The sequence below is a fragment of the Thamnophis sirtalis genome, unplaced genomic scaffold, assembly GCF_051295495.1.
Source record: "Thamnophis sirtalis isolate CommonGarterSnake01/CBP01778 unplaced genomic scaffold, rThaSir2_p1.2 scaffold_1, whole genome shotgun sequence".
Taxonomy (NCBI): Eukaryota; Metazoa; Chordata; class Lepidosauria; order Squamata; family Natricidae; genus Thamnophis; species Thamnophis sirtalis.
The window spans coordinates 150,175,051-150,202,135 of NW_028261381.1; the positions used below are offsets into that span (position 1 = coordinate 150,175,051).

At 40.6% G+C, this 27,085-nt stretch overlaps 2 protein-coding genes across 4 annotated transcripts in view; one reads left to right on the forward strand and one right to left on the reverse strand.

Annotated features, from left to right (window-relative positions):
* Positions 1–10,626, reverse strand: part of SLC38A6 (solute carrier family 38 member 6) — a 47,467-nt gene extending 36,841 nt beyond the window's left edge. For both annotated transcript variants that reach the window (XM_014071994.2, XM_014071986.2), the window contains exons 1-5: positions 10,415–10,626; positions 8,862–8,992; positions 7,708–7,781; positions 2,556–2,608; positions 1,954–1,993 (exon numbers count right to left, since the gene is read on the reverse strand). In XM_014071994.2, the coding sequence (XP_013927469.1) occupies positions 1,954–1,993; positions 2,556–2,608; positions 7,708–7,781; positions 8,862–8,992; positions 10,415–10,516 (400 nt within the window). In that variant the 5' untranslated portion in view covers positions 10,517–10,626. The remainder of the gene's footprint in view (positions 1–1,953; positions 1,994–2,555; positions 2,609–7,707; positions 7,782–8,861; positions 8,993–10,414) is intronic.
* A 66-nt stretch (positions 10,627–10,692) lies between these two features.
* Positions 10,693–26,680, forward strand: TRMT5 (tRNA methyltransferase 5). Of its 2 annotated transcripts, XM_087727561.1 has the most exons (6): positions 10,693–10,775; positions 12,527–13,179; positions 21,879–22,006; positions 24,629–25,274; positions 26,016–26,140; positions 26,402–26,680. In XM_087727561.1, exons 1-5 carry the CDS (start codon positions 10,771–10,773, stop codon positions 26,090–26,092), a joined length of 1,509 nt encoding a protein of 502 aa, XP_087583687.1. In that variant the 5' UTR covers positions 10,693–10,770; the 3' UTR covers positions 26,093–26,140; positions 26,402–26,680. The 2 variants fall into 2 exon arrangements, with proteins under 2 accessions (XP_087583687.1, XP_013927452.2); XM_014071977.2 differs by lacking the exon at positions 26,402–26,680 and having other exon boundaries at positions 26,016–26,367.
* Positions 26,681–27,085: the final 405 nt, after the last annotated feature.

Sequence of the window (27,085 nt, forward strand, 5' to 3'; positions counted from 1 at the left end):
TTAAGAACTGAGAGGTTAGATCCATTTCAATATTACTCTTCTACACCATGCTTTGTTGGTCTTCCAGATTTAGTTTTTAAATGAAGTATTTTACATCTACACTATTAATTAATTCCAATGTTTCTCTTCTCTTCTCCTATTCTAACTTACCATATAAATCATAAAACTTACCAAACTTTGTCTTCCCCCCAAAAAATATATGCCATTGTAATGGCAAAGGGAATAAGCAAAAAAAATCAATATCCTTCAATTTACAAAAGCTTTTCCTGTTATCGTAAGGTCAATTTTCTTTGTCTGTACGACTTGGCAAAGATCATCTGCATGGACAAGATCAAAAAATCAAGATCGTGGACACAACAATGCAACTGAAACCCCACCAATAATACTGGCATCTTGGCAAAGCAATAGTGTCTATTCTGCATTATTTTTATATAGAGCAAAAGAAGACTAGTCATAAAGTAAGCCAGTGTTTCTCAATCTGAGCAACTTCAACTTCCTGAATTTCCTAGCAGCATGCTCTGCATGACAAGCCAACACTCAGTTTGTCAAGATGGAATACGATCTGCCCCCAGACTTGTTCATGTCCACCCACTCCAGCCCCCCACCATCCCCCGGGATTATGACCCACAGTTTATGAATCATTAACTCAGGGCAAAGCTTCTAAAACATTCTGGAAATGTGGACTGATTTGTATGGAAATTATAAGGACCATCAGTTAAATAAATGCCCTTTCCCAACATTTTTTGTGAGAGGCATTTTTTCCAATGTATGAGATAATATTTATGGCTGCAATTGTATATGCCTTCCTATCACATCCATCTTAAAGGCCTTTTAAAATGAAAATGTTAACACAAAGTTAAATATTTATTGGATGCACCCCATGCCATTTACTAATAACTCCGACGAAAAACATGCCGGTTGAAGTTATGTTTCAATACAATCTGAGAATACTAAAATTTTCAGATTAGAAATTAGAAACTCACTAGCGATAGACACAAAGGGGAAGCTGAAATAGCAAGTAGCCTCTGAATGCTAACTATGAGAATACTATAGTAGGCAACCTGATAGATCTCTAGGCTGACAAAGGTTCATAGATCACAGTTTGAGAATCCCTGGCTTAGAGGTCTATTGAAATCAGCTTGTTTCCCTGAAGCATATTTAGATTTAAAAAGCTATCATTCATTCCTCCTTTTGATCGATAGTTTTAATTAGTGCATTTTATTTTATTTTTTTCAAGAACTTGCTTTACCCCTTTCACCTCATGTGATTACTGAACAAACATCGCACACAGCAAGAGATCTATTAAATAGCTGATACATCTCCAAATATTCTTATATATGACCACAAGTTTCCTCTCCCCACCTCCCATTGCAAATCTGTCAGCTTTGTAATGGTTTCCGCAGACCTGCCAGCTGAAACCAGCTTCATTTCAAATAGAACACTGAAGTCCATAATTATGAAGGAGCAAATTAGCATGCCGAATTTCTACGCTTCCTTGCACATACATATTTACAAGAACATCTGCAGGACATTTTACATGAGAAAGGCCAAAGGGGACAGACTATGCCACTTCCTTTTCCTTTAGAAAACACCAGTAGGACGTAAATATATTTGCAGTCATAAATATGAATGTACCCAGTCTATTTTCATTTAATTACCAAAAATGTTAATGTTTTTTTTTTTACAAATTGAAATATGAAGTTAATGAAATAAATGTAAAGTCTAATGTTCATATTCCAAGTAATTGTTCTACAATTCAAATTGTAATATAAAGTTAATGAAATAAATATAAGAAGTAATTGTCATATTCCAAGTAATTGTTCTACAGTTCGAATTGGGAATATGCCAAATAATTACTGCCTTATCATTCATACATGTTAATAACAGAATTAAGGATTGTTTAATGTACATTCTCTGAAGGATGCTTTTAATGCATAGAAGGCTTCTCCTTACCTCCAATATTCTGTATAATGATTGTACTGGCCACAATAACCTGATAAAACAGTAGATTAGTTTAAGGAAAAAAGGAACATTCGGTGCTGGATGTAAATCATGTATTTAAAAACTCATAAGAAATTGTTGAATTAAGAAACAAGCTAGATATCTATACAGCCTAGGTTTTTAAATTTATTTTAGAATCATGATTTTAAAAATGGAAGAATAAATTAAGATGATTTTTAAAATATTGTACAATTATAATCAGAAGAATAACTGCTATAGGTTTATATATTTTACATCCACTGCAATGAAAGAGACATTTGCATGCACAGCTAATGACAATTTTCTTTCATGATGAACAAGTTGCCACAGTCTCTAGAATTATGTGGGAAAGTGACATAAGAAAATTCTGTTCCTTCTAAAGGTGTAAGAACAACAATGAGGGGAGAGTTGGGGGAGTCATCAACAAAGACATTTCTTCTCTTACATGCACAAAATTCCATGTAAATACAGGAGCTCTGTAGAACTTTAGAGTATGCGTAGTCTAATGCAATAAAACTTTATCTTTCCTTTCTTGGATTTCAGCATATTAATTGCAAGAGGAGTTTGGAAATTACCTTCCCAGGGGAACCAAATGCAAAGAGCCCAAGATCTTCGTAAGACGTGACAGCTGTAAAAAGGAAACAAACAATTCACAATACATATTTACTGATATATTATACATAGTTAAAGCATTCCTATAAAATACAAACTTTAATTTTCATAGATGTAATTAATATGCTCCTTTTTAAAAAAATCCCATTACAGCAGACCTGGTTTCTATTTATTATACATTTTGAGAAAATGTATATTTAAACCTGTGTTTAACCTAATAAAGACCACTGCTTTGCATGTGGACTATCCTTGTATCAATTTATCACTTTAGAAACATTAAAGTCATGCCAATATTCAGTCATTAACAATGATACTTTTATTATTAAAATTGTAACATCTGCCTATTCTAGATGTTGGGAAGGACTCAATAGGTGGTCAAAAATGCCGAATTCATGAATAATGGCTTTTATCCTTTCTATATCCAAGCAAGATATATAACAAATTCCTAAATACAAAATAACATACCATTTTATTTACTTGTGTTGTAATCTTTTAAAAAAACATGATCTGGGGAAAGAGATTTTGGTAAGTATACTATGTGAAGAAAATTCCAATTTTACATTAACATGGGGTGTTAGAAGCTATATTTGTGAGGTTTTTTTCAGTGCAAAATACAGTTTTATAAAGTGTGTGTGTGTGTGTGTGTAAATGAAAAGTTCTTCAGGCATTTTAGGATTAATTAGCAAAGACCACTAGTTCCTTTTTGTATCTCTAAACCTAAACTATTGAAATTTAGTAGCTGATTCTGGTCTTTTTTTTAAAGGAATAATAAGGTTTTCAGTTCTGATATGAGCTAAAACATATGAGGAACGATTGTAGGAACTGGGTATGTCTAGTTTAATGAAAAGAAGGACTAGGGGAGACATGATAGCAGTGTTCCAATATCTCAGGGGTTGCCACAAAGAAGAGGGAGTCAAACTATTTTCCAAGGCACCTGAGGGTAGAACAAGAAGCAATGGGTGGAAACTAATCAAGGAGAGAAGCAACTTAGAATTGAGGAGAAATTTCCTGATAGTTAGAACAATTAATCAGTGGAACAGCTTGCCTCCAGAAGTTGTGAATCCCCCAACACTGGAAGTCTTTATGATGATGTTGGATAGCCATTTGTCTGAAACGGTATAGGGTTTCCTGCCTAGCAGGGGGCTGGACTAGAAGACCTCCAAGGTCCCTTCCAACTCTGCTATTGTATTGTATTATTGTATTGTATTGTAAGTTTCCAGTCAGCTTAACATATTAATTTTACTTTAAAAGAAAGGTATTTCCCCCCACAAGGAAAAAAAACCCAAAATATTGGTTTTTCTTTTCCTACACAACGTTATAATCACTTGCAAGCCAAAACAAAATAAATTCCTCATTTTAAAAATTAGGAGACAATAATTGTTACAAAATAGAAACACAACTGTTGTCATAAGTAAAAATTTTAAAAAGTGCTTTATCCCAACAAAAAACTGTATTGGGGAGAGCAGTATGTTTGAGTATCAGCTCTGCAAACATTGGAGTTAATTAAATGTTTATTACATCGATACTATACACTATACACAGAAGTTAACATATTCTAAGAATAATTTTACATACATGCATATCTATCATATATTCCATTTAGGGCTAAGCAACGTTATTCAAAACATAGAAAGGAAATGAGAAATGGTTAAGGCAAATACATTAAAAGCTTGACGTAAGAAATACAGATAACACTGGTGTCCCTCAACCTCAGTATCTTTAAGATTTCAATCCCAAAATTCCCCAGGATGCTATCTTGGGAATTCTGGGAATTGAAGTCCATACTTCTTAAATTAATAATGTTGAGAAACAATGCTTTGCACCAAAACCATCAATTTACCTCTCAAATGTCTTGTATTGTCACATTTATGCACCATTGCATACACTGCCTTTTATATGTTAATAAACTTATACCTTAGAAAATAATTTTCATAGTAAATATTTTGTGAGGCTAACACCATTGAGCATTTCATTTATGCCAGAACAAGGAAACATTTTGTCAAATTAATTTTTCATGCCACTGAGAGTCACTTTTTGTGTGATGGGCAGCCCTGTAAATGTGATTAACAAACAAATATTTTCTTTTTTAAAAAATGGGGTAAATGGCTCAGAACTTCACATCTTGGGTACAAATCTTTGAGAATGCATTGCAGTGATAGCCTTTTCAATGTAAAACTGCTACTATTTATTTTGGCATTTTTTTTCATGTATTGTCAGGTATCCTCAGACGCAAAATAAATCAGAAGTAAAGCTTCTGGCATCCATTGGAGCTTGTTCCCCAGTTTAGAATGCTCAATATTGCAAAATCACGGAAATAAATAGAAGGGATTTAATATGCCTATTTTTTATCAAGAGGCTTGATAAAAAGTCACAGACAATTTTTACCAGCCTCCACTATTTGCTGGTTTTACTTGTAAAAACATTCTCAATCTGACAAAGTTAAGCTGTGACAGCTTTCAACATGATTGTTTTACTGCTGCTTTTATTGATTAGCTGTAATTTTTAAATGTGTTTATTGCACGTTAACTGCAGGATTAATTTTCTAAATATTGCAGAGGGAAATATTTATGGAGAAGCAATGGATTGAATAAATAATAATTTACATATAACAATAAGATCTTACCTCTTGAATATTTAAGAGTGCAGATCAAATGGAGAATAGGAGGAAGAGCCAAGGAAAAGTTGACTAGTCAGAGATAGCTATAGAGAACCAGAAGTATGAAGAAGAGAAGAAAACCAAACATGAAAAAAACTGTTCCATAGAAAAGTAAAGGCCTAGAAGTCCAGAAATTAAAATTGAAACAGGATAGAACAGTGTGACAAGATAGCCAGTAACAACTGGGGAAGCTGAATGGATGAATTGTAACAATAGAATAATTAAAATAATCCCAGATTGTTTTCCCTCTCTTATCTCTGACACAGGGCGGGTAAAATAAAAGGGCTTGGGTAAAGAAAAGCTAAGTTCTAAATGCCATCCAAAGTTAACCAGTGACTTGGTATGACTGTGAGTTTTGATGTTTTTAAGCTTTGCTTTGTTGTGTCGTGGCAGTTGTGATAATTACCCTCTAACATTGGGAGGTGAGGGCAGAAAAGGACATTGTGAGATACTTTGCACATTCTATTGAATCGCCTTTCTTGGTATTGGTATGAAGATCAATTGCTTCCAATTTATTGGTCACTCTATCGTTTGCCAATTTCCTGTCATTGTTTGGTGGTCAGTACTTTTATGGATCCTTCTTCTGTTGTTTACTGTTTTTTTTCACAAATGTTCTACAAATTCCTCTAGCCTTTTGATTTAATTTAATTTAGAGGAATTTAATCATCAGAGTGCTGATTAACTTAATTTTCAAGTACTAGCAATTCTTGGAAATAAGCAGTATCTTTTATTTTTACATTGAGATCTCTACTGTACAGTATTTCACTATACTCCTTTCCATCTAATTTAAATCAGTTAGTAGAACATTTGTGGAAAAAAAATGTCCTCCTGAGTTCAGAGATACTTTATACATAGTTGTCATGATTTTCTGTTTCTTTCTTTGATATTTTCATACAAGTTGAAATACTGTTCCTTGTCTTTTCTAATTACTTTCTGATACAGTACTCTTCATTAAATTCCTTCTTGAGAATTTTGCTTTCTTGACTTTGACTTTAGAAATCTTTTTTCACAGTTTTCTTTAACAATCTCCTTAATTTCATTGCACAGTTTCTCTGGTTCTTTATCAGTGACATTCAGGACTTCCTAGTGATTCCATATTTTGTAGCTGTCTCCACAGAAGCATATGGAAACCTTTGTTTTGCTCTAGCTTGATTTAGAACTTAACCACGAGCAGTTCATGATCTGTTCTATAACCTCTCACAATTTATTTGCTAACATACTTGAGTTTTTCCACCTCTTTGTACCAATAACTTATCCAATTTAATGTCTGTGTACTCCATCTGGCAATGTTCATTACAGGGGTCAGTTTGAAGAACATGCTATCAATGAAAAAATAATTGGATGGGCAGAAACTGATTTTCATTCTTAACTTCTGTTTTCTAGGCCATACAATCCAATTGTATTTTCCAACTTTGGTAGTCCTATCACTAACTGCAACGCAGCACATCTTATTTGCATGTTCTGTTGCATCAGTGGTTAGACAAACTTGGATAACCATCATATTAAATTATCATACCCATCTTATTGGATAACTAGTCCAAAAGTTGTAGTTAATGTTTGAGCTCACTAATTGCATTGTACCCAATTTTTCAGGACTTCATTCTACTACTAGCATTCACACTTCCGCAAAAGACATGCCCCTCTATGTCTTTTCTTCATATTTCTTTTTTTTCAAACATATCTCCACTTGTATGTCTAAACTTCTAAAATTCAGGTGAAAATTTGCCCAAGATAGAGATTATTTATTTTTGCAATGTCCACAACATCTAGCAAGATATTTAGCTCCTTTCTAACCCAGAGCAGCAAATTAAATTCTAAAGAAAAGATGTGATAAGTGCATTGTCAAAATGCAGCAAATCCTGTTTTAAGGACCATCCATGTTAAAACAGCTCTAAAGCATATACATAATCCTATCATCTCACCGAATGAATATATTAAATAAAAACAACATTCGGAACTTGTTCTTGAAAATATTCCAGAAATAGACTTAAGACAAAATGTGTATCTTGATTTATAGATCACAAAGATAAAGTATTTTTCATCAGATATATAATCAGCAGTAATAATTTATAGTCCTGATAAACAACAATTCAGATTATGTGGATGAATGGATAACATCATCATCATCAACAACTACAGAGATATATCCATACAGTTTTCTTGGCAACAATAATGATGTAATTTGCCCTGTATGTGTGTATGTATATGTATGTACATATGAATATACATATATATGGGTAGCCATGTTTTTTAAACAGTGTCACCATCTAAAAAGACTGCTGAGCCTTGTAGTAATGTTATAAGGTTATTTAATTATTTGCCTGTATTGCACAGACTATTCTCAGGATGTGACTAGTGAAATGTAGTTTGTAAAATCTGAATATATTTCTATTTTGCCCCTCTAAAGACTTATGAAGTTTTATACATAGCTTCTTAAAACTCTATGGCATTTTACTTACCGGTGTAAATGCACATAGTAAGCAACAAAAATATAGAATAAGATGCAAGGGTAGCAACAATTAACATCAGCACACTAGGATAAAAAGAGAAATAATGAATGTCAATGTCATCAATCATTGTTTCCCACTAAAATGGAGAGTTGAAAGCTACATTTTCCCCCAAACAACCAAGAACAAAAAAAAAAACCCATGACATATTTCCTTGTTTTGTATCTTAAAAAATAGAATATGATGCACATGCCTGCTAATTCCTTTTTCCATGTTCTCCTTTTTCTGAGTTTTTTCTAATACTGAATTTAGCAACTTTTATGTCTCACTCAACTCTAGCAAAAAACCCGAATCTTTTGTTACAACATACACTTTGTTAACATTTAAAGAATTTTAAATGATTGTATTTTATCTTTGTGATGAGCAGATACCAATGAGCAGAGGAACAATAAATATCAGCTATATGTTTGCTCACTAATCATCACAGTATCTAGCTGTATAAACCTTGAACAGCAAAGTAAATCATTAATCCCAAGACACACACCCCCAAAAAAGTGTTTACAATATGCACCCATCGAAACAAATATTTGTGCAATTTGGGTACATAACTGAAAAGTGATTTGCCAAAACCTGGTTTTACATAGGCAATTGCAGAACCTTAACTTGGAATGTTTTAGTGAATACAATATGAAGAAAGAAGGACTTTTCTACATTAAGAAGGCCCCAGATACAATGTTTGGCACTTCTAATTAAAATGATGGTGGCCTCCTTCAGTCACATAGAAGCACTGCCAAATCAGACTGAACTGGATTTATTCATTACACTAAAATATAATTTCATTGATTTGCTATCATTGTAGGGGGAAAGTTAAGATTACTTGATATATCTGCAAGGCTGAATTGATTCATTCAATGTCCAATAGTATACCACTAGAGCAGTGTTTCTCAACCTTGGCAACTTGAAGATGAGAAACACTGCACTAGAGATTAGAGGAGGGAATTTAACATTCTCTCAACCTGCCTGTTCAGTTTTAGTTATTTTAATTCTTAAAATAAACAGTTTCATTTAAGTTTTTTAAAATCCCAACTCTTAAACATAAGAGTAAATATAGACCACAATAAAAGTTTTTAAAATACTCAGAAATAGAACTGATAATAAAAACATACCTGAATCCAATGATTCCTGTCTTGGACATGACATATGCCAAACCAAGAATCCCACTTCCCATAATAGCATTCATTAAATTAAATACAGAAAAGCCAAAGGAGGTGCCAGTTGATACATGATTCAGCGATGCCTGCAAATGTTAGAACCAAATGCATTGTTACATTCAGATCTCTTAATCTAGTTTAAATAGTTTTTCAAGGCCAAACCAAATATGAAAGAAACCAATTAATTAACAGGCACAGATTCTCAGTAATCTTAAATCATGTGTTTGACATACAAATATTTTGCTCTAATAGGAGCTGATTAAATGCATTAAATGTGTATGTTTAGATTAAACATATCCTAAGAATTCAAAATAGCCTTTTGAATGAAATAATTCCAAAACGTCTATGAAAAACAATTGCAGCATAGCATGTAGCATAATATGCATACATGGATGCATTTGTGCTATGTGACTTTATGAAGATGCATTTGGGATATTCATGGAGCAAATCTTTGTTGCAAAAGGTATGTCTACTATCACTATGGGTATACAAGAATATCTACCAATTCTATAGATTGCACCGGGTTGGAAAGTTCTAGGAGACATAACTATGTGGAATAACCCATCTGGATAGATTGGAAAATTATAAAGTGGGGAGAATCTGTGTTGCATTACTTGCTTTTGTGGTAATAGGGCACTTTCAGTGAGGTTTTAAGATGCTGTGAAATATAAGTTTGGTGGCAACAGTGGATGCTATTTTTTCCCTATAAGATTGTAAATTTTCCAGTGCCTCAATTTTTTTTCAAAGTGTCTTTAAATTGGTCTTGACTTCTGGCACCTGCATGGAAACATCATGTACTTTTGCTTAATGTTTTCAAAAGTGATTTGCCACTGCCTTCTTCTTTCTAAGGCCAAGAGAGAGCAAACTAATGCAACATCCTCCAGCCAGCTTCATGCCTAAACAAGACTACAGCTCAATCTCCCTGTTTCTAATCTGGTGTCTGATCCATTACACCAACTGGCTCTCATTGCCTAGATTAAACGTTTTCCACTAAAGAGGCCACTAGAACTGTAGTCTAACACATTTGAAAGGGATGCTATTGTGAAGACTTAGGGGCAATAAAGCAGTGTGATTTCCCATACTAACAAGTTTACCTAGTAATGGCAATCATACCATGTGACTTCTTCACCCTGACTCACCCTAGGTGTTTTTCACCTTTGTGTTCACGCTTAGCTGTGTCTGCACATGTGTAGATTGGTAAGATTTAACCCTTGTTTCTAGCGGTTCAACATTGTTCTGCAGCCGATTTGGCTAGCTTTAAGATGTGGGGACCTCCCCATATTCCCCAGCTAGGATTTTTGGAGTTAGGGTCCAAACATTGGGACAGCCCGTGGCTCAGTGTATTAAGCCAACCCAGAAAATGAGTTCATTCAGAAACTGGGTTAAAGTGAGGTTCCTGCTAGTCAGACAGCGAGAGAGGGAGGGAGAAAGAAAGGGAAAAGCCTGCAAGGCTGCCTGAGAAAGCCGCGCGTCCCCGTACCCCGAGAGCCCCCAAGCACGACACGCACCGTGTCCGGGGGCGAGAGGAGCGGGGCTCCCTCTTCCAGGTCCTGAGCCGATAAATACCATCCCGGCTCGGAATTGACACTGCAGATTCGCGGCTGCTCCATGGTGTGCCGGGCGAATAAAAGCTGCAATAACCGCAGCCACCGCCGCTTCTCAATCAGCCGGTCCTTACGATCGGCCGGGCGAGGTGAAAGAGGAGGAGGCGGTGCACGGCCCTTCCCAGAGCCAGACTGAGGGCGGGAAGTCCGGGCCGCACCGCCCTCTTCCGCCCTTCGCCGCGGCGACGGGTGATGATGAGGCCGGGAAGGCCGGGCTGCTCTGGGGGGAAAGAACGAAGGGAACGCGGCGCCAGGCCGGCATGAGGTGAGGCCGGGTGAGGCGGGAAGAGCCTCTTTTCTCTGCCCTCGTTTCAATAGGGGGCACGAAAGGGGGAATTGGGGTTTTGAATACGAGGAACGCACGTCGAGCTCTCCTCTGCAGACTGTCCCCTTCTCTCTTTGCAGAGTCGCTTTTCTCCGAAAGGAAGGCAGATGCACGTTGCACGTGTTGCAAGAGACACTCCAAAGGGATCAAATTTGGAGGGAGCGTTGAAATTAAACCCTGCCCGAAGGGAGAAATCGGTGGTTAAAACAGCGTTCTTCCGTCTGCCTTATAATGCATAGTGGGGGCACCAGATTGTAGAAGGCTCTTTGCAAAAGCACCTTTGAGAAGGTTGCAATAGATGATCACATGACCGTGGGACACTGCAACTATCATAAATATGAACCAGTTCCCAAGCATCTGAATCTTGATCACATGATCATGGGGATGCTGCAATGGTCATAAGTGTGAAAAAACCTCATAAATCATTTTTTTTCTGTGCCACTGTAACTTCGGTCGCTAAACAAATGGTTGTAAGTTGAGGACTACCTGCACTTTATTGTATCTGATGCTATAGATAGTTTGTCTGATTTCAAGCTTACCCATGTTTTGAGAACTCAAATAATTTAAGTTGGCATCTGATCATGAAACTGGGTACAGACAGTTGGGCCAGCAAATGAATGGAGGCTCTGGCCAGCACACATGAGAAGACTTGGCTGGTGCATGAGAGAAGCCCTGGCTGAATTGAGGCAAAAGGAGGCATGTAAGAAGGCCCCAACTAGTACAGTAGTGTGCAAGGCGCCCAAGCTCAATGGAGGTAGGTAGGGTCAGGTTGAAGGGGTAGCTGGTAACAAAAGTGGTTACCAAAAGTCAGTCGTAAATGTGAGTAGACCCATGTTCACCTAGATTTGTTCATGGGACTATGGAGTGCTGCAGGGACCAGAAGTTTGAGGACTGGTTCTAAGTCTGTTCATTTATAACCATCATAATGTCAAACAATCACTGAACAAATGGACATTAAGCAAGGACTACATTTCTTTTAACAGCAAAATGTTTATTAAGTCAATATGAGCAAGTTTTTTGTTTGTGTAAAGCAAGTCTGTCTGGCCACGCCCCCACCCGGTTTAGCAAAGGTGGGGGGAGTCCCGATACGCCACGTGATGATGCCATGATGATGTGAGTTTGACACTCCTGGTGTAGGACAATATTTTATTTTACCTTCTCTTACCAGAAACCCTTTAACTGTAATTTGGGGATTACCAAAATTATGACTATAAGGTCTAGAACAAGCCAATATTTTAAACCATCCTTCAAACTTGGTTTAGACGTTTGGCTTGTTCTGAACATGGTAATCATGATTTGCCACTTTGGATAAAGAAAGGAAGCTATGGCTAGCAGGGAACTTCCAAGAGAATAGAAGAGAATATTTTTAGCTCAGGGTAGAACTCTGTGGTTTTTGGTGCTCTTTGAGCTTGGTGGTTTTCTTGCAAATGTTTCAGTCAGTATCAAACATCATTAGTGCTGATGGTGTCTGTAAGAAAATCCCCAAGTTGAGACAGCACTAAAGACACCTAAAATGAGTGAGTATGATTTTTTGATCAATCTTCTGTGAAGTTTGCTATTACATCAAATCTTGCATAACCTAAAGTTGGGTTTAGCCTTTCTTATACAAATAGTTTATGAGTGCCGTACAGACATGAAAACTTGTACTTTTTCTCTGAGTAATATCTAAAAATGAACACTTTTTCTTTTAGATTTTTAAGGCAATTCAAAAGCTTATTCCCTTGCTTCCCGAAAGTGAAGTATTTTGGATCAGAAACATTATTTCCAACACTGTGGACGCTTTGGAACTGGTCTTTTAATCGATTGCCTGAACATCTTCCAAAAATTCAAAGTCAAAGACAACGTTTCTTCACCCTGCAGGACATGGCTGATAAAAAACCTGACCTTGATGGATTCTTGCCGCATCCCAGAGTACGTGGAATGACCACCCTTGACAAAACTGCTTTCAAAAATGATATTATCATCCCAGCTCTTTTAGTTAACAAAGACGTAACAAGCAATCTGCTGAAGTCTCTTAAAGGAGTACTACTCAAGCGACCAGGTCTCAAGAGAGTCGTTGAAGACCCCGACGATGAAAACAGAAAGTACATTTTGTTAGACCCACATAAAATATCTGCTGACGGTTCTCTGGGTGAATCCGAGCAGCAGATCTTAAAAAGCCTTGGTATTAACCCTGAAGTAGTCAAGTACAAGATGGAACTCACTTATGATAATTTCAAGACAGAAGAAATTCTGAAAGCAGTGCTACCTGAAGGCCAGGAGATCACCACAGCCTTTAGCAGAATTGGCCATATTGCTCACATGAATCTGAGAAGCCATCAGCTGCCTTATAAACATTTAATTGGTAGGTTATGGTCAGGAATTCCTGTGTAATCCCAAAAAAACCCTGTAAAAATGCTTTTTGACAGTTTCTAAAGAGATAATCGGGCTAATGTTTTAAAACTAGATAAAAATCATTTGATCTTGTCAATGCCTAACTAAGGTGTTTTATATAGTTCAGCAGCGATAAACCTTTGCTTTTAAATCTTGCATTTAGGCAAGAAAAAACAAAATGCATAGGTATGGTATATGTGGCACTTTGGTCAATAGTAGTAACTGTGAGAGGGATCTTGGAATCCTAGTGGACAACCATTTAAATATGAGCCAGCAGTGTGCAGCAGCTGGCAAAAAAGCCAACACAGTTCTAGGCTGCATAAACAGGGATAGAATCAAGATATGTGAAGTGTTAATACCACTTTATAATGCCTTGGTAAGGCCACACCTGGAATACTGGATTCTGTTTTGTAAAAAAGATGTGGAGACTCTAGAAAGAGTGCAAATAAGAGCAACAAAGATGATTAGGGGACTGGAGGCTAAAGCATATGAAGAATGGCTGCAGGAACTGGGTATGACTAGTTTAATGAAAAGAAGGACTAGAGAAGACATGATAGCAACGTTCCAATATCTCAGGGATTGCCACAAAGAAGAGGGAGTCAGGCTATTCTCCAAGGCACCTGAGGATAGAACAAGAAGTAATGGGTGGAAGCTAATCAAGGAGAGAAGCAACTTAGAACTGAAGAGAAATTTCCTGACAGTTAGAACAATTAATCAGTGGAACAACTTGCCTCCAGAAATTTTGAATGCTCCAACACTGGAAGTTTTTAAGAAGATGTTGGATAGCCATTTGTCTGCAATGGTATAGGATTTCCTGTCTAGGCAGGGGGTTGGACTAGACGACCTCCAAGGTCCCTTCCAACTCTGTTATTCTATTCTATTTTGTAAAGGATACTGATGTGTAACTTAGTGCATAAATTAGCACAATATGTGATACAGAATTTAATTTAAAGCAAGGTCAGTTTCAATGGTTTACACATTTTTTAAAAAGGAAGGTACTTTGTATCAGCTCAGACTGTCAATCTAGCTTTCTAAAATTGGAGGCAGAGGTCTTTTCCCGTCAGCTGCTAACCAATCCTTTTAAATAAAGATGCTGGGGAAATCGAAATGTGTGACCTTCTGCCTGAAGAGTATGAGTGCAGCTGCTGAGCTGTTATCTTCCTAGAGTTGAGTAGAATGCAACAGAACCTGGAAGAATAAATGGAATATTCAATTTCCATGAGTTTAAATATGAAGTCATAGAACTGCGTCTTTTGCTTGACTTTTGGCTGTGGTTGAAAGCAACAGTGCATCTCTTTCTGCAATCTTAGGCACGATTGATTTGGATAAAACGTTTCCATCAGTTTTGTCAGTTTAAAAGCGTTGAAAGCAACTGTATTTCAGCCTTGTCTTGTGGTTGCATCCCCTATTTCTCGGCAGCCAGGGAAGGGCTGATGGAGTGGAATGGTGTATGGAATGGCAGAGGTGTGTGTGGAAGTCACAGTGTAGTGATTTCATGGCATGGTAAGCTCAGGAGGAGGATTCCAGCAGCATCCACAGAATGCCACGCATAAGGTTTTATCCCTTCCCTATCCCTTCAGAAGGCCCAGACAACCTGAGGGATGGTCTCTGCGTAATATAAAAGAGGTAATATGTCTGCATAATGCAAAAGAAAAAAAGAGGTAGTGTGTTATATTTATCAAAATTTGTGAACCATAAAGATTCTCCTGTGATGATGGAGACAGCAGCCAGACTGGGTTTACTCCGTCCAGTAACCAATTGGACTGAGTCTACACTTTACAATGTCATCCGGCCCTTGTGGCTCCTCCCCCAGTTCAGACTCAGTCCAACCAGGACTAGCAGCGAGAATTGATCTCTCCTCCAAATTTTAGCTTTATAGCATTAATTGGCGATTTTTTTCAAAAACACTTCCTTTAAATTGGCTTTTTAAATCATTATTTTCTTCTGACCAAATTGGAGGGAAATTCGAAACTGCTTCCAGGCTGCCTTTCTTCAGCCGTTCTGATTGCCTGCGGCCACGAGTTCACTCAGGAAGCCTGCCTTGCAGTCAGATTGGCCAGCTCATGAGCTACGGCTCCGTAGCTGTTTCTCCAAGGCGCTCCTGGACTCTAGGCACTCGAGGAGATGCTCAACCAGCCCTTTTGCGCACAGTGATTCCAGGGGAGGTTGGTGGCCATTCTGTGGAGCGCCCAGCCACTTTGCGTGTCAGTGGCCATTTTGCAGGTCGGAAAAGCCCGCGAAGATAGCGGTGGCCATTTTGAGGCTTGGAAAAGCCTCGGAAGAAAAAAAGTCGGCCATTTTGGACACTTTAAAAAAGGCACAAACTGCAGCAGCCGTTACAAGTGCCCAGCGACCCAGGATCATTCCAGGTGGACCAGATCAGAAGTGCCTGGCCATCAAACGGGTGAGACTGTTGCCTATCTTTATTGTGGCTTGATCTATGTCGGGGGAAATGGCTGACCAAGCTGTAGATCTGTGTCTACAGATAGAGGATTAGAGGAGGCAGGGCCATCAGGGCAAAGAGGCAAGCCAAAGAGGCTCCTTCCTCAGAGGTAAATCCCAAGGTCTCTAAAGCCACTACCAGGGCAGAAGAGCGAAGGCAGAAGGCTCTTGAGAAAGAATTTCAGAGGGCCCAAAAACAACAAGTTCTAACTGCCCAGCCCTCCTCCCAAGGGTCTCCAGGTTGTCTCCCCAGATCCACCTGTCTTGCCTCCCATGGGCCCTTGCCTTCCACTGGCAGATTCAGATGGGGAATTGTCTTCTTCTGAGTTCTCTTCTTCTATAGAACCTGACAACAGAGGCAATTTCTTTAATGTCCCTCTCAATAGGGAACGCACCTTTGAGCAGGCTTCCCTCCCTATGACGCATGGTTCAGGGATTCCCCAAGCCATGTACACCTCTTCTGCAGTTATGGCAACCATCATTGCTGAAACCATCAAACATGGCTGCTGGCCTACAACAGTGCCCCCAACCTGCTCCATCACATAGCCACAAGCATAAATCGAAGGCTGCTCAACAACCTGATCCCTCTGCTTCTACTTCTCAGGACTCGGTGATGAACAAGATAATCTGCGGGATTCAGATCTGTCTGACGATGAGGTGGCCACTCCAGATGCCCTGGCCTTTGCCAGATTATCTAAAATCGAGCATTTTAACTCCCTACTGCTTAAGGCCATTAAAGCTGCTAACTTACCATCTTCTGCTTCAGCTTCTACTTCATAGGAAAAAACAGCAGAACTGGCTACAACTGAGGGTCCCAGTACCCCATTCACCGAACCTACTGTGGAAAAGGAGGTGATCCCTGTTCCCAAGATCTTCCTGAACGTGAACCAGAAGCAGTGGGAGTCCCCGGGCACGGGTCCATAGCGAACCAACCTCGACAAGCGTCTCTATAACATTGCACCGGAACTCACCAAATTCCTTGAGTCTTCCCCAGTGGACGTACCGGTTTCATCCCCTACTGTGGTCTCTGGAGCCCCTGAAGAGGTCCTCAAGCCTGAGGAGAAAAGGTCAGACGAAACCTTAGTCAAAAACTATCAGGCAGGGGCCTGGGCCATTAGGGCCGCCACTGCCACTTCCTTTTTCTCTAGAGTGGCCCTAGTCTGCATTGAACAGCTTCAGGAGCACATTTCTCCGACTGACACTAGATCAGTGGTCCCCAACCTTTTTATCGCCGCGGACCAGTCAGCCTTTGATAATTTTACCGTGGCCCGCTGAGCGCGCGCAGGGGCACACAGGGCTCTCTTCCCTGGAGCCTTTGCGCACGGCCCAGGAGCTTTTGCGCACGGCCCAGGAGCCATTGCGCTGCAGCCTGGTCCTTCGCCTCCCCCCCCCCCGAGAAAGCCGGTCCGGAGAAAGCCAGTCCCCGCGCCTCTCACTCCCACACGCGCCACCTCCGAGCGTCACAGCCCCACCAGCCCCGCATAGAGCGAGCGAGCAGCTCAAGGTCATCTCCGGACAGCGGCAGTGGCCCCTTCCAGAAAAACCTGCAGCAAAGGCGCCAGTTAACCACCACCTGCTTACCAGGGTTGGCTGCCTCGGGCGCTTGGGCAAAAGTGGCCCCAAGGAGGCGGACGCGCACAGCTGACGCGCGTCTTTCCGAGCTCCACAAAAAACCCCAACGGCCCCCTTTCGGTGCAGGCTGGAAGCCAGGCGGGAAGTTCCCGTTCTCTTACCTGGGCTGTGACGACTATTGGGGAAGTGTGCAGCGCCTCAGAAGTAAAGCTGCCGCCGCTGACGCCGTTCCTTGGAAGCAACGGAGCGGCTGAGGCAGGAAGGCGCGCGGCGGTGGCAGCTGTTCAGCCAGCCGCCTCGCAGGAGAAGAGCCGCTCTTGGATTTCGCAGGGGGCGGCGGTGGCGGCGGTACCAGCAGCGCCCGGGGATTCCACCAGCGCGCGCGCGGACCTTTGGGCAGCTGTTCATGTCCCCCGGCCGCTGCGCGGCCCGGTGCCAGGTGCTCCACGGCCCGGCACCAGTCCACGGACCGGAGGTTGGGGACCACTGCACTAGATCACATAGGGACCTCAACAAGATTAGGGCAGCCGTTGAATATGCGGCTGATTCTTCTCTCAATACTGCCAGGTTCGCTTCCAAAGCCATGGCCTCTTCGGTCATGGCAAGGCGTCTGCTTTGGCTCAAGCCATGGCAGGCGGATGTTCGTACCTCACGGAATCTAAAGACAAGTGCAAGGTCCTTTCATCCATCTATAAAAAACAGGATAGTCGTCCCGCTCCTTAATACAGGAGGTTGCCCTTTTGGCCGAGGAAACATTATTCTCCCATCTGCAACGTCAGTCCTACACTCCCAGACAGGGATCTCACCAGGACAGATGTAACAGAAACGCACAGCGTTTCCCCACCCCTACCCCAAGAAGTTTTACCGTGGAGGAAGCAACCGCCAATTTTCACGACGAAAATGACTCTCTAGACCAGTGATGGCGAACCTATGACACGCGTGTCAGTGCTGACATGCGTAGCCATTTGGGGTGACACGCACAGGATTTCATGCGATTCATCCTCGGCTCCTGCACAGCCGCCGAGGATGAAAGAATCTGTGCTGGAGGAACGGGGGGGGGCGGGACGTGTGATCTCCCCCGCCCACACTCACTTACTGTATCGCCGCCGCCCCTTTCTGAGCGCAGGGGCTGCTGGTAAGGCGTGCGTGCTGTGCGCACACACATCATCAGCGCGGCGAGGGAGGACCCGCAGGAGAGGAGCGCGGGAACAGTGCGCGCCTCTCTCCAGTCAGGCCGGCACAGAGAGTCTACTCCTGGGACTGTCGGTTACGACCGCACCACACTTATCTCAGTTCACGGCAGGGCTGTGGAGTCTGCTGCTTCCAGCTCCACGTCCTCATCAACATGCCGCTCCGGCCTGCCCCCACTATGAATATTCATATTCTTCGCCCTCGCGTCACTAGGAATATTCATAGCAGGGGCGGGCTGGAGCGGCATGTCGATGAGGACGTGGAGCTGGAAGCAGCCGACTCCACAGCCCTGGTTCACGGCACCCCAAACAAGTTCAATAATATCAAGGGCAACATACGAAATCGACTGATGAACAAAGAAGTTACTAAGCAGGTATGTTAAATAATTTGTTTTTGGTTTATTAAATACAATTATATATTGCAATTATACATTTTTGTCGTTTAAACTATAAATTGCGCAAAATTATGTTTTTGTCAAAGTGACACACAACGCGAGTTATGCTCGATTTTTTGCCGATTTTTGACACACCACGCCAAAAAGGTTGCCCATCACTGCTCTAGACACTCTTCCGATCAGAGGCCGCCTGGCGTTCTTTGCCCAACGCTGGGAAGAGACCACAACAGACAATTGGGTACTCAAAACTGTCAGATTTGGCCTCGTGCTGGAATTCCTCTCCATCCCCCAGGAACACTTCGTGCCCTGCCCGGTCTCTCAGTGTCCTCACAAGAGGGCACTGATGGAACAGGCCATTCAGCACCTGTTGGAGATCCGGCCCATCCAACCGGTTCCTCCCCATCAGGAAGGGCAGGGTTTTTATTCCCGCCTGTTTGTGGTACCGAAGAATTCAGGGGGATGGAGAGCAATTTTGGATCTAAAATCATTGAACCGCCATATTGTCTATCGGCGGTTCAAAATGCATTCTCTGCACACCATCCTGCAGGGAGTCAGGAAAGGCGAGTTCCTCACGTCGGTAGACTTAGCCGAAGCTTACCTTCATATTCCCATCTTCATAGACCACCGAAAATATCTCCATTTCTCTTATGGGGGGGAAGCACTTCCAGTACCGAGCTCTTCCGTTCGGACTATCCTCGGCCCCCAGGGTATTCACAAAGGTGCTGACATTCATACCGAAGTGAATAGCTGCTTCCACAGAGGTCAAGAGTTAACCTTGCCTGATTTCTGCTTGTCTCGTCATGAGAGGAAGCATAAGTGGCACACTCTTGACGTATGACGTGCCCTCAAGATCTACATTGACCACACCGCTTCGTTCCGCCACTCGGAAGCTCTCTTCATATCCTTTCGCCAGGCCTCCTTGGATAACAAGGCTTCGTCGTTGTGTCTGGGGCGGTGGATCAGAGCCTGTAGTAAACTGTCTTATGAACTTCAGTCTTCGCAGGTTCCTCTAAACATTACAGCTCATTCTACACGTAGTGCTGCGACAACTGCTGCTTGGTCCACGCAAGCCACATTGGAAGAAGTCTGCCAGGCAGCCACATGGGCGTCTCCCACGGTCGTCATGCGTCATTACAAGTTAGACAAGTATACGTCGGCTGATGCAGCTTTTGGGCACAGGGTGCTGTAACAAGTGTTGTTGCCTTAACGGACTTACTTTAGTATCCCCACCCTAGTGGACAGCCCAGTCTTTGGTATGTCCCAGTCTGGCTGCTGTCTCCACAATCACAGGAGAATGGCGTTGGTTCTTACCTGATACGCTCATTCTCTGTTGAAGTGGAGACAGCAGCCAGCCCCACCCTGGGGTGCATCACGCAATTCAGAACTTTTTTGGTGTGGAGGAGAGAGAGAAAAACAGGATATGGACTTGACACATGTACGTTTTTGCTCACAATTCTCACTTGAGTCTACAGTTTTCCTTCGTCTGAACTGGGGAGGAGCCACAAGGACGCAATGACATCATAAGTGTAGACTCAGTCCAATTGGTTACTGGACAAAATAAACCCAGTCTGGCTGCTGTCTCCACTTCAACAGAGAATGAGCGTATCAGGTAAGAACCAACGCCCATTCTGGGTGGCATGCAAAATTATAAACAGCAGGAACCAAGATAAAAGATAAGGAATTATATACATCCAGAGGAAAATACATTAAAATTAACATGCAAAATCCCCCCCCCCAAAGGGTCACCACTTATTCTAAACCAACCTCTGGGGGAAAGCCAGGATTTCAAAGACTTTTACATGGGAGTTCTGCTCTGATGTTTTTACATCCTAATTCTTGTTACTATCCAAAATTGTCAGTTGGCAAAATGCCAGCTTCCTCCTTTCAGCAGTCCCAGTGGCTGTATACTGGCAATAATCACAGGTCTCTGCTCAATGTCTCTCTGTTTCCCCTTTGATCATTCCAGTCTCCCTGTCGTTGGTTGATATTTCCTCTACTGAGTCAAGAATGGTTTGGCAGTTCTTTCTATGCTATATAGACGAAAGGACAAAAGAGTAGATCTGTATGGGAAAAGCCCCTCTCCTTTCCCTTTAATGAAGTTTTCTGTTGAATAAAAATGCACTTAGATAATATAGATTCAAATTTTTGAATAATGCACTCAAATATTTAAGAGGGTATACAAGTTTTGTTTTATAAAAAAAATTAGAGACCAAGTTTCCCATCTTCTCTAGCCATTTCTCTTTTTCCATTTTTGCTGCCTTTTTACGATTGCGTCTTCCTCTCTAATATCTCTTTAAAATAAAGAAATATTGCACCGAAGGATAATCTAGTTCAAGGGTGTCAAACTCAAGGCCTGGGGGTATGCTTAGATCTGGCCCACAGGGCCACCCTGTAAACAGTGAAGTACTGGCCCAAGGGGCCTTTGCCGTGAAAACGGAGCTTACAAGAGCCGTGGGCAGCCCTCCTGATCTCCGTTTTCTCTGGCAAAGGGTTGCAGGAGGCCATTGCAGCCGAAAATGGAGCTCGGGAGCCCATTTTCGCTGGCAGAGCGCTCGGGCCACCACAGGCACCCTGATACAAGTGATGTTGAACTGGCCATGCCCCTGAGGTCAAACACAACCCTGATGTGGCCCTCAATGAAATTGAGTTTGACACTTCTAATCTAATTGGACTGAGCGTGGCACCTTGTCTTGCTAGGCTTAAGATACCGTTTTGCCCCTTAACCATGTAACAAACTTCCCAAAATGAGGAAAAATGGATGTTAAATTGTAAGTTTGTTCTGTATAGGGAAGAATATAATGTTAAAAGATTTCAGAAACAAGCATTTTGGCAGTTCCATAGGAAGTAGTTTTAGGGAGCTTCCCTTAGAGACAAAGAGAGATGGTCGGGCCACATCCCTTGCAAGGACAATACAATCCACCCTCTGGGGAAGAACTGTAGAGAGGATGAGCTTTCTTTGTTTAGAAATGAAGAATTCATTTCATGGAACAGGTTTTTTATACTTTGCTTACCACTTTTATCTTAGTTATTAAATGGTCGGGTGTGGGTTTTTTTGCATGACTTTCTTTCAGGACACGTTATCGTTGACAAAAATCAAGGAATAACCTGTGCTGTAAATAAAATCAATATTATAGACAGCACGTATCGAAACTTTGAAATGGAGCTACTAGCTGGAGATGGTGCCAACATGATAACAAAGGTACTGAGACTTTCCATTGTATTTTATTCTAGCACAAAGAATGCTCTTAACATGAAGATACAAGCAGAGCAAGAAACAGACATTATTGAACGTTAGATTATGATTTCTTGTCTGCCTCACTATTCCATAGAGTTTGCAATCTGTGTTTTCAGATATCCTTGTCTAGGCTGAATAAAATTGCAGCTCTGATTAAAAGGTTCTAGTAAAAGGAATATAGCTTACCAGTGGCTGAATTTATGTAATGTCCATGCACACAGACACGTATAGTTGAATTATTGCAGAAATACATTCTGGTTTAGATCTTTTTTTCCTTCTTCACGATTGCTTTATTTAATATTCATTCATTTGGTTTGAGTACAGGTAGTTCTCAGGTTATGATCACCATTCAGTGACCATTCAAAATTACAATGGTGCTGAACAGGGTGACCTATGAATGATCTGTGAAGTTGTGAGTATTGCAACTTCCTTGCAGTTATAGGATTATCATTTGCAACCATCTCTTCCAGTTTCCCATAAGCAAAACAGACAGGGAAAGTTTCAAGTCACTCTTGTTAAGTCTCGGTTGCTACTTTTTCTTCCAAGGAGCCCTGCTATGGTGTACAAGAACCCTGGGATATCATAGCACCTCTTCATCCTCCTGTAAATGGCTCCTGAAAACGTAAATTTGCACTTGTGTATGGCCCCTGCCATCCTACCCATCTTCAAGAGCACCCACCTCCAGCCCTGTCCCACCTACAGCACCTATCTGCCCCACAGCCTTGCCTGCTTTCCTGTTTGTCTTGGACTCCTGTCATGTGAGGGCCTCTTAATAATGACCCACACAGTCTCTGATGCTGGATGCAGAAGATCAAGTCTACATGTGAAGGTCACACTGATTTATTGCTACTGCCTATGCACAGGAATGTTCTCAACTAACAGCACCTGCTTGGGGTTAGATAAGGGTCAACAGAATTAGCAATAGCACTAAGACTTATATACCGCTTCATAGTGCTTTTACAGCCATCTCCAAGCGGTTTACAGAGTCAGCATATCGCCCCCAACAATCTTGACTTCCTCATTTTACCCACCTCGGAAGGATGGAAGGCTGAGTCAATCTTGGAGCTGGTGAGATTTGAACTGCCAAACTGCAACTAGCAGTCAGCTGAAGTAGCCTGCAGTATTGCACTGTAACTACTGTCACCTCGGCTCAAGGAAGATTGGACTTAATTCGCTTATGGTTATGTAGGGATTTTTGGCTGATCCCTCTTTTGATAACCACATCACTTAGTGACGGTCCCAATTGCCATTGTAACCCAAGAACTACCTGTAAAGCAAATGAGCAAAGTGGATTGCTTCAATAAGATTTAGGACTCGTGTATATAAGGCTGATCTTTTTATTTAAGATTCCTGAAAAGGTGTCTGTACTGTACTGTTTTAGTATATTACTCTCATTTATCTCAGCTTTTGCCTTCAGGATATACTATTGATATTTCCAAGTCCCTGATACAAAATTAGCATGATAAGCATATATTGTTACTGCTCATGCAGGATAGCATACATAAATGTATGTTATCTTTACCTTATCTTATTTTTAAAAATAAGAATTTAAAATATATATTACAGAAGAAGCTGTAAACCAAACTGTAATTCTTAATTTTCAGAAGCATAACTTCAGATAGTGACAGATTTATTTGATTTGAATTGTTTCTTTTAAGTAAGTAAGGCAACATTTTAAAAAGCCATCTTGAAACTCTGAATGGGAAAGTTGTTGGTGCTTTTAGAGTTTTAAATTGTTTTTTTTTTACACTGATGAGAACTAGATCTCACATTGATATAAAATACCAGTGATATAAACCTTAATTGTAGCTATGTAATTCTAGGAATCTGTCCCTTCTTACACCATAAATACTTAAGGGTGATATAGAGCTATGCGGTTGTGTGTTTTGTGTCCTTTAATGGAGATGACTTTTATAGACATGACAACATTATTATTCATTCAATATACACATGATTATTCCTCTAGAATGTACAGTTTACATAACACCTAAGTTTGGATGGCTGAAACAGGTTTGGGCCAAAGTCATCCAGTGAACTCCATAATCGAGGATGAATCTTAATTTGGGTCTCCTTATTTCCAATCTAAGGGACATGGTGACTCAATGGCTAAGATGCTGAGCTTGTCGATCAGAAAGATTAGCAGTTCGGCGGTTCAAAACCCTAGTGCCATGTAACGGAGTGAGTTCCCGTTACTTGTCCCAGCTTCTGCCAACCTAGCAGTTCGAAAGCATATAAAAATGCAAGTAGAAAAATAGGGATCACTTTGGTGAGAAGGCAACAGTGTTCCGTGCACCTTCGGCCTTTAGTCATGCTGGCCACAGGATCATGGAGAAGTCTTCAGACAGTACTGGCTCTTCAGCTTTGAAACAGATGAGCACCGCCCCCTAGAGCCAGGAATGACTAGCATACATGTGCGAGGGGAACCTTTACCTTTATTCCCAATCTGATCTTTTGCAAGGACATGGTTCTCAATTCTTCCATAACTTGCAAAGGGGAACTTTAATTTTTGGTAAAAAAAATGTAATCTTTCATTGCATTTAACTCTTCCTGACCTAACAGTCAGCCTATTCATTTGAATTCTTCTAGGTTAAGGAAAACTATATCTCCTATGAATTTGATTTTTCCAAAGTCTATTGGAATCCTCGCCTCTCTACTGAACATTTGCGGATTGTCAACCTTTTAAAGCCAGGAGACCTTATCTTTGACGTCTTTGCAGGGGTGGGGCCTTTTGCAATCCCTGCAGCAAAGAAGAACTGCAAGGTGTTTGCAAATGACCTTAACCCTGAATCATGCAAATGGCTCCAGCACAACTGTAAATTAAATAAAGTAGACAAAAAAGTCCAAGTTTTTAACCTGGATGGCAGGAATTTCTTGAAAGGGCCAGTGAAAGAAGAACTGGACAAGCATCTCTCTTCGAAGGAATGGAAAAATTCTGTACACATCATCATGAATTTGCCAGCCATGGCAATTGAGTTCCTGGATGTCTTCAGGCATCTCTTGAAAGGAGAACCAGTCTGTGATGAACTTCCTACAGTGCACTGCCACTGTTTTTCCAAACATGATAACCCCACGCAAGACGCTCAAGAAAGAGTTGAAGCTTTATTGGGAACTTCCTTACATGGTCTTTGTTCTGTTAAATTGGTGAGAAATGTGGCACCCAACAAAGAAATGATGTGCATCAGTTTTCAACTTCCAGCTGAGGTGTTATACAAGCCGCTGTCTTCTCCGACAGGTAAATTCAGTAGTGGAAAATATTATGTGGGTGAGTGAAGACTTAGTAAAATTTTGCTACCTAACTCTGATTGAGGACATTTCATGGGTTGAGATATAAAGAGCACTATGGATCTTTTGTCTCAAACTGACCTGACATATATACTGCACTAATTTATAATCTAGTTAGTCAGCTTGGTTTTGTGTGATTTGGAAAACGAATCACTTATAAATTGTTAACTTGGCTTATTTGAGTGATAAGGGCCAGGCCAAATCCTGTTTTAGTGAAATGGGCAGTTACTGCCATTGTAAAAGATTCTTGAATGTCAGGATTGGTTTTTCAAAAGATACATTGGGAGGTGGGGTACCAAAATAATCCATTCTTTTTCAAACTCCCTTTCTTTTTTCCATATCTACTTTAAGGGGTGTTTATTGTATGTTGCTAATTCTTATGCATTATGAGTTTGAATTAAAGATTTTAATGATTGCCAATTTTGGCATCAGATTTTCTTTTATAACTTTTTTTTCCAACCACTTCTCCTAATACTGTTCCATTTCTGGGCAACTCTTTGCTATCTGCCTCTAGCTTTATGCCACTCATCACCTATGCTAATCTATGACCATAAGGAAGATTTGATTTGCCTCTCATGTGCATGAAACCAGATTGCTTTGATCACCACCACCGTTGATGTATATGTGGTTTGGATGGATGGATATATATATCTGCCATTCAGATATAATTATCTTAAACTTGTTTGTGCAGATGATCCAGAAGAACCTCCATCTAAACGACCATGCCCAAATGAAAATTACACTGAAGAAAATAATCAAACCATCTAAGCGATATGTGGATCATGACTGAATAGAATTTTAATTCCATTTTTCAAGGTGAGGAAAGTACATTGGATCTGATCTGTGTGATAGCAGTTATCTAATCTGTCTCAGAGTTGGTAATTGCACACTCATGAGCTGATTGTACATTGATTATGTTTCAGTTGTGTTATATATGATATGGGTCAATTTTCTTATCTAAAGAACATTAAATTTTCTATTTTTACATAATTTGTAATATTTTGTGTTCAGGCTTGTGTCATTATTCACCCACCAATGAGAAAGTTTAAATTAACAAGATGAAGTATTTCTCTGCAGTCTTGAAGTACCCATACATACATAAGGCATTGATGTCATTGCCCCTGTGAACTTTGTCCAGCCACAGCTCCTAAGGCACCAAGGGAGATGACATATAAAGCAATGAAGTATTTGAAGTACAATGAATGTTGCAAATGGCGGTCTCATCACCATAGGATGCTGCAAGTGTCATAATTGTGAGCCAGTTTCCAAAAACGTGAATCATAATCATATGACCATGGGACACTAGAATGGCTGCAACTTTGAGGACTGTGTAAGACTCCTTGTTCAATGCCATTGTAACTTGGAACAGTTGCTGAAAGAATGGTTATTAACCAAGGAGCATTTTTATTCATAATATCAGTTTTTCACTTCATTGTTTATAAAAGCAACGGTATTCATACACACACATCTATTATTTATATGCTCCTGTTTCAAAGGAAGGGAGAATTCAGGATATGAAATAAAAATATCAGTTTGTAAACTAGGTGTATGTTACATTTAGAGAGGCCACCTTGCATTTTGCTTAATTATACTCAAGTGCATATTACAGTTTAAAAGACAACCTACCATTTCCTAAATTAATAAAGCAGTTGCTCTGCTGTTTTTAAGAACAGCTGATATGTATTTAATTTTGTAAGAAAATATAAAATTCATGAGTTTTAATGCCTGCTGATGATATACTATTATTCTTGATTTGTGGAA

Coding starts and splice junctions, on each gene's coding strand:
- TRMT5 (XM_087727561.1), top strand. Junction 13,180..21,878: donor GCCTTATAAACATTTAATTG/GTAGGTTATGGT, acceptor ACTTTCTTTCAG/GACACGTTATCGTTGACAAA. Junction 25,275..26,015: donor GCCGCTGTCTTCTCCGACAG/GTAAATTCAGTA, acceptor TTGTTTGTGCAG/ATGATCCAGAAGAACCTCCA.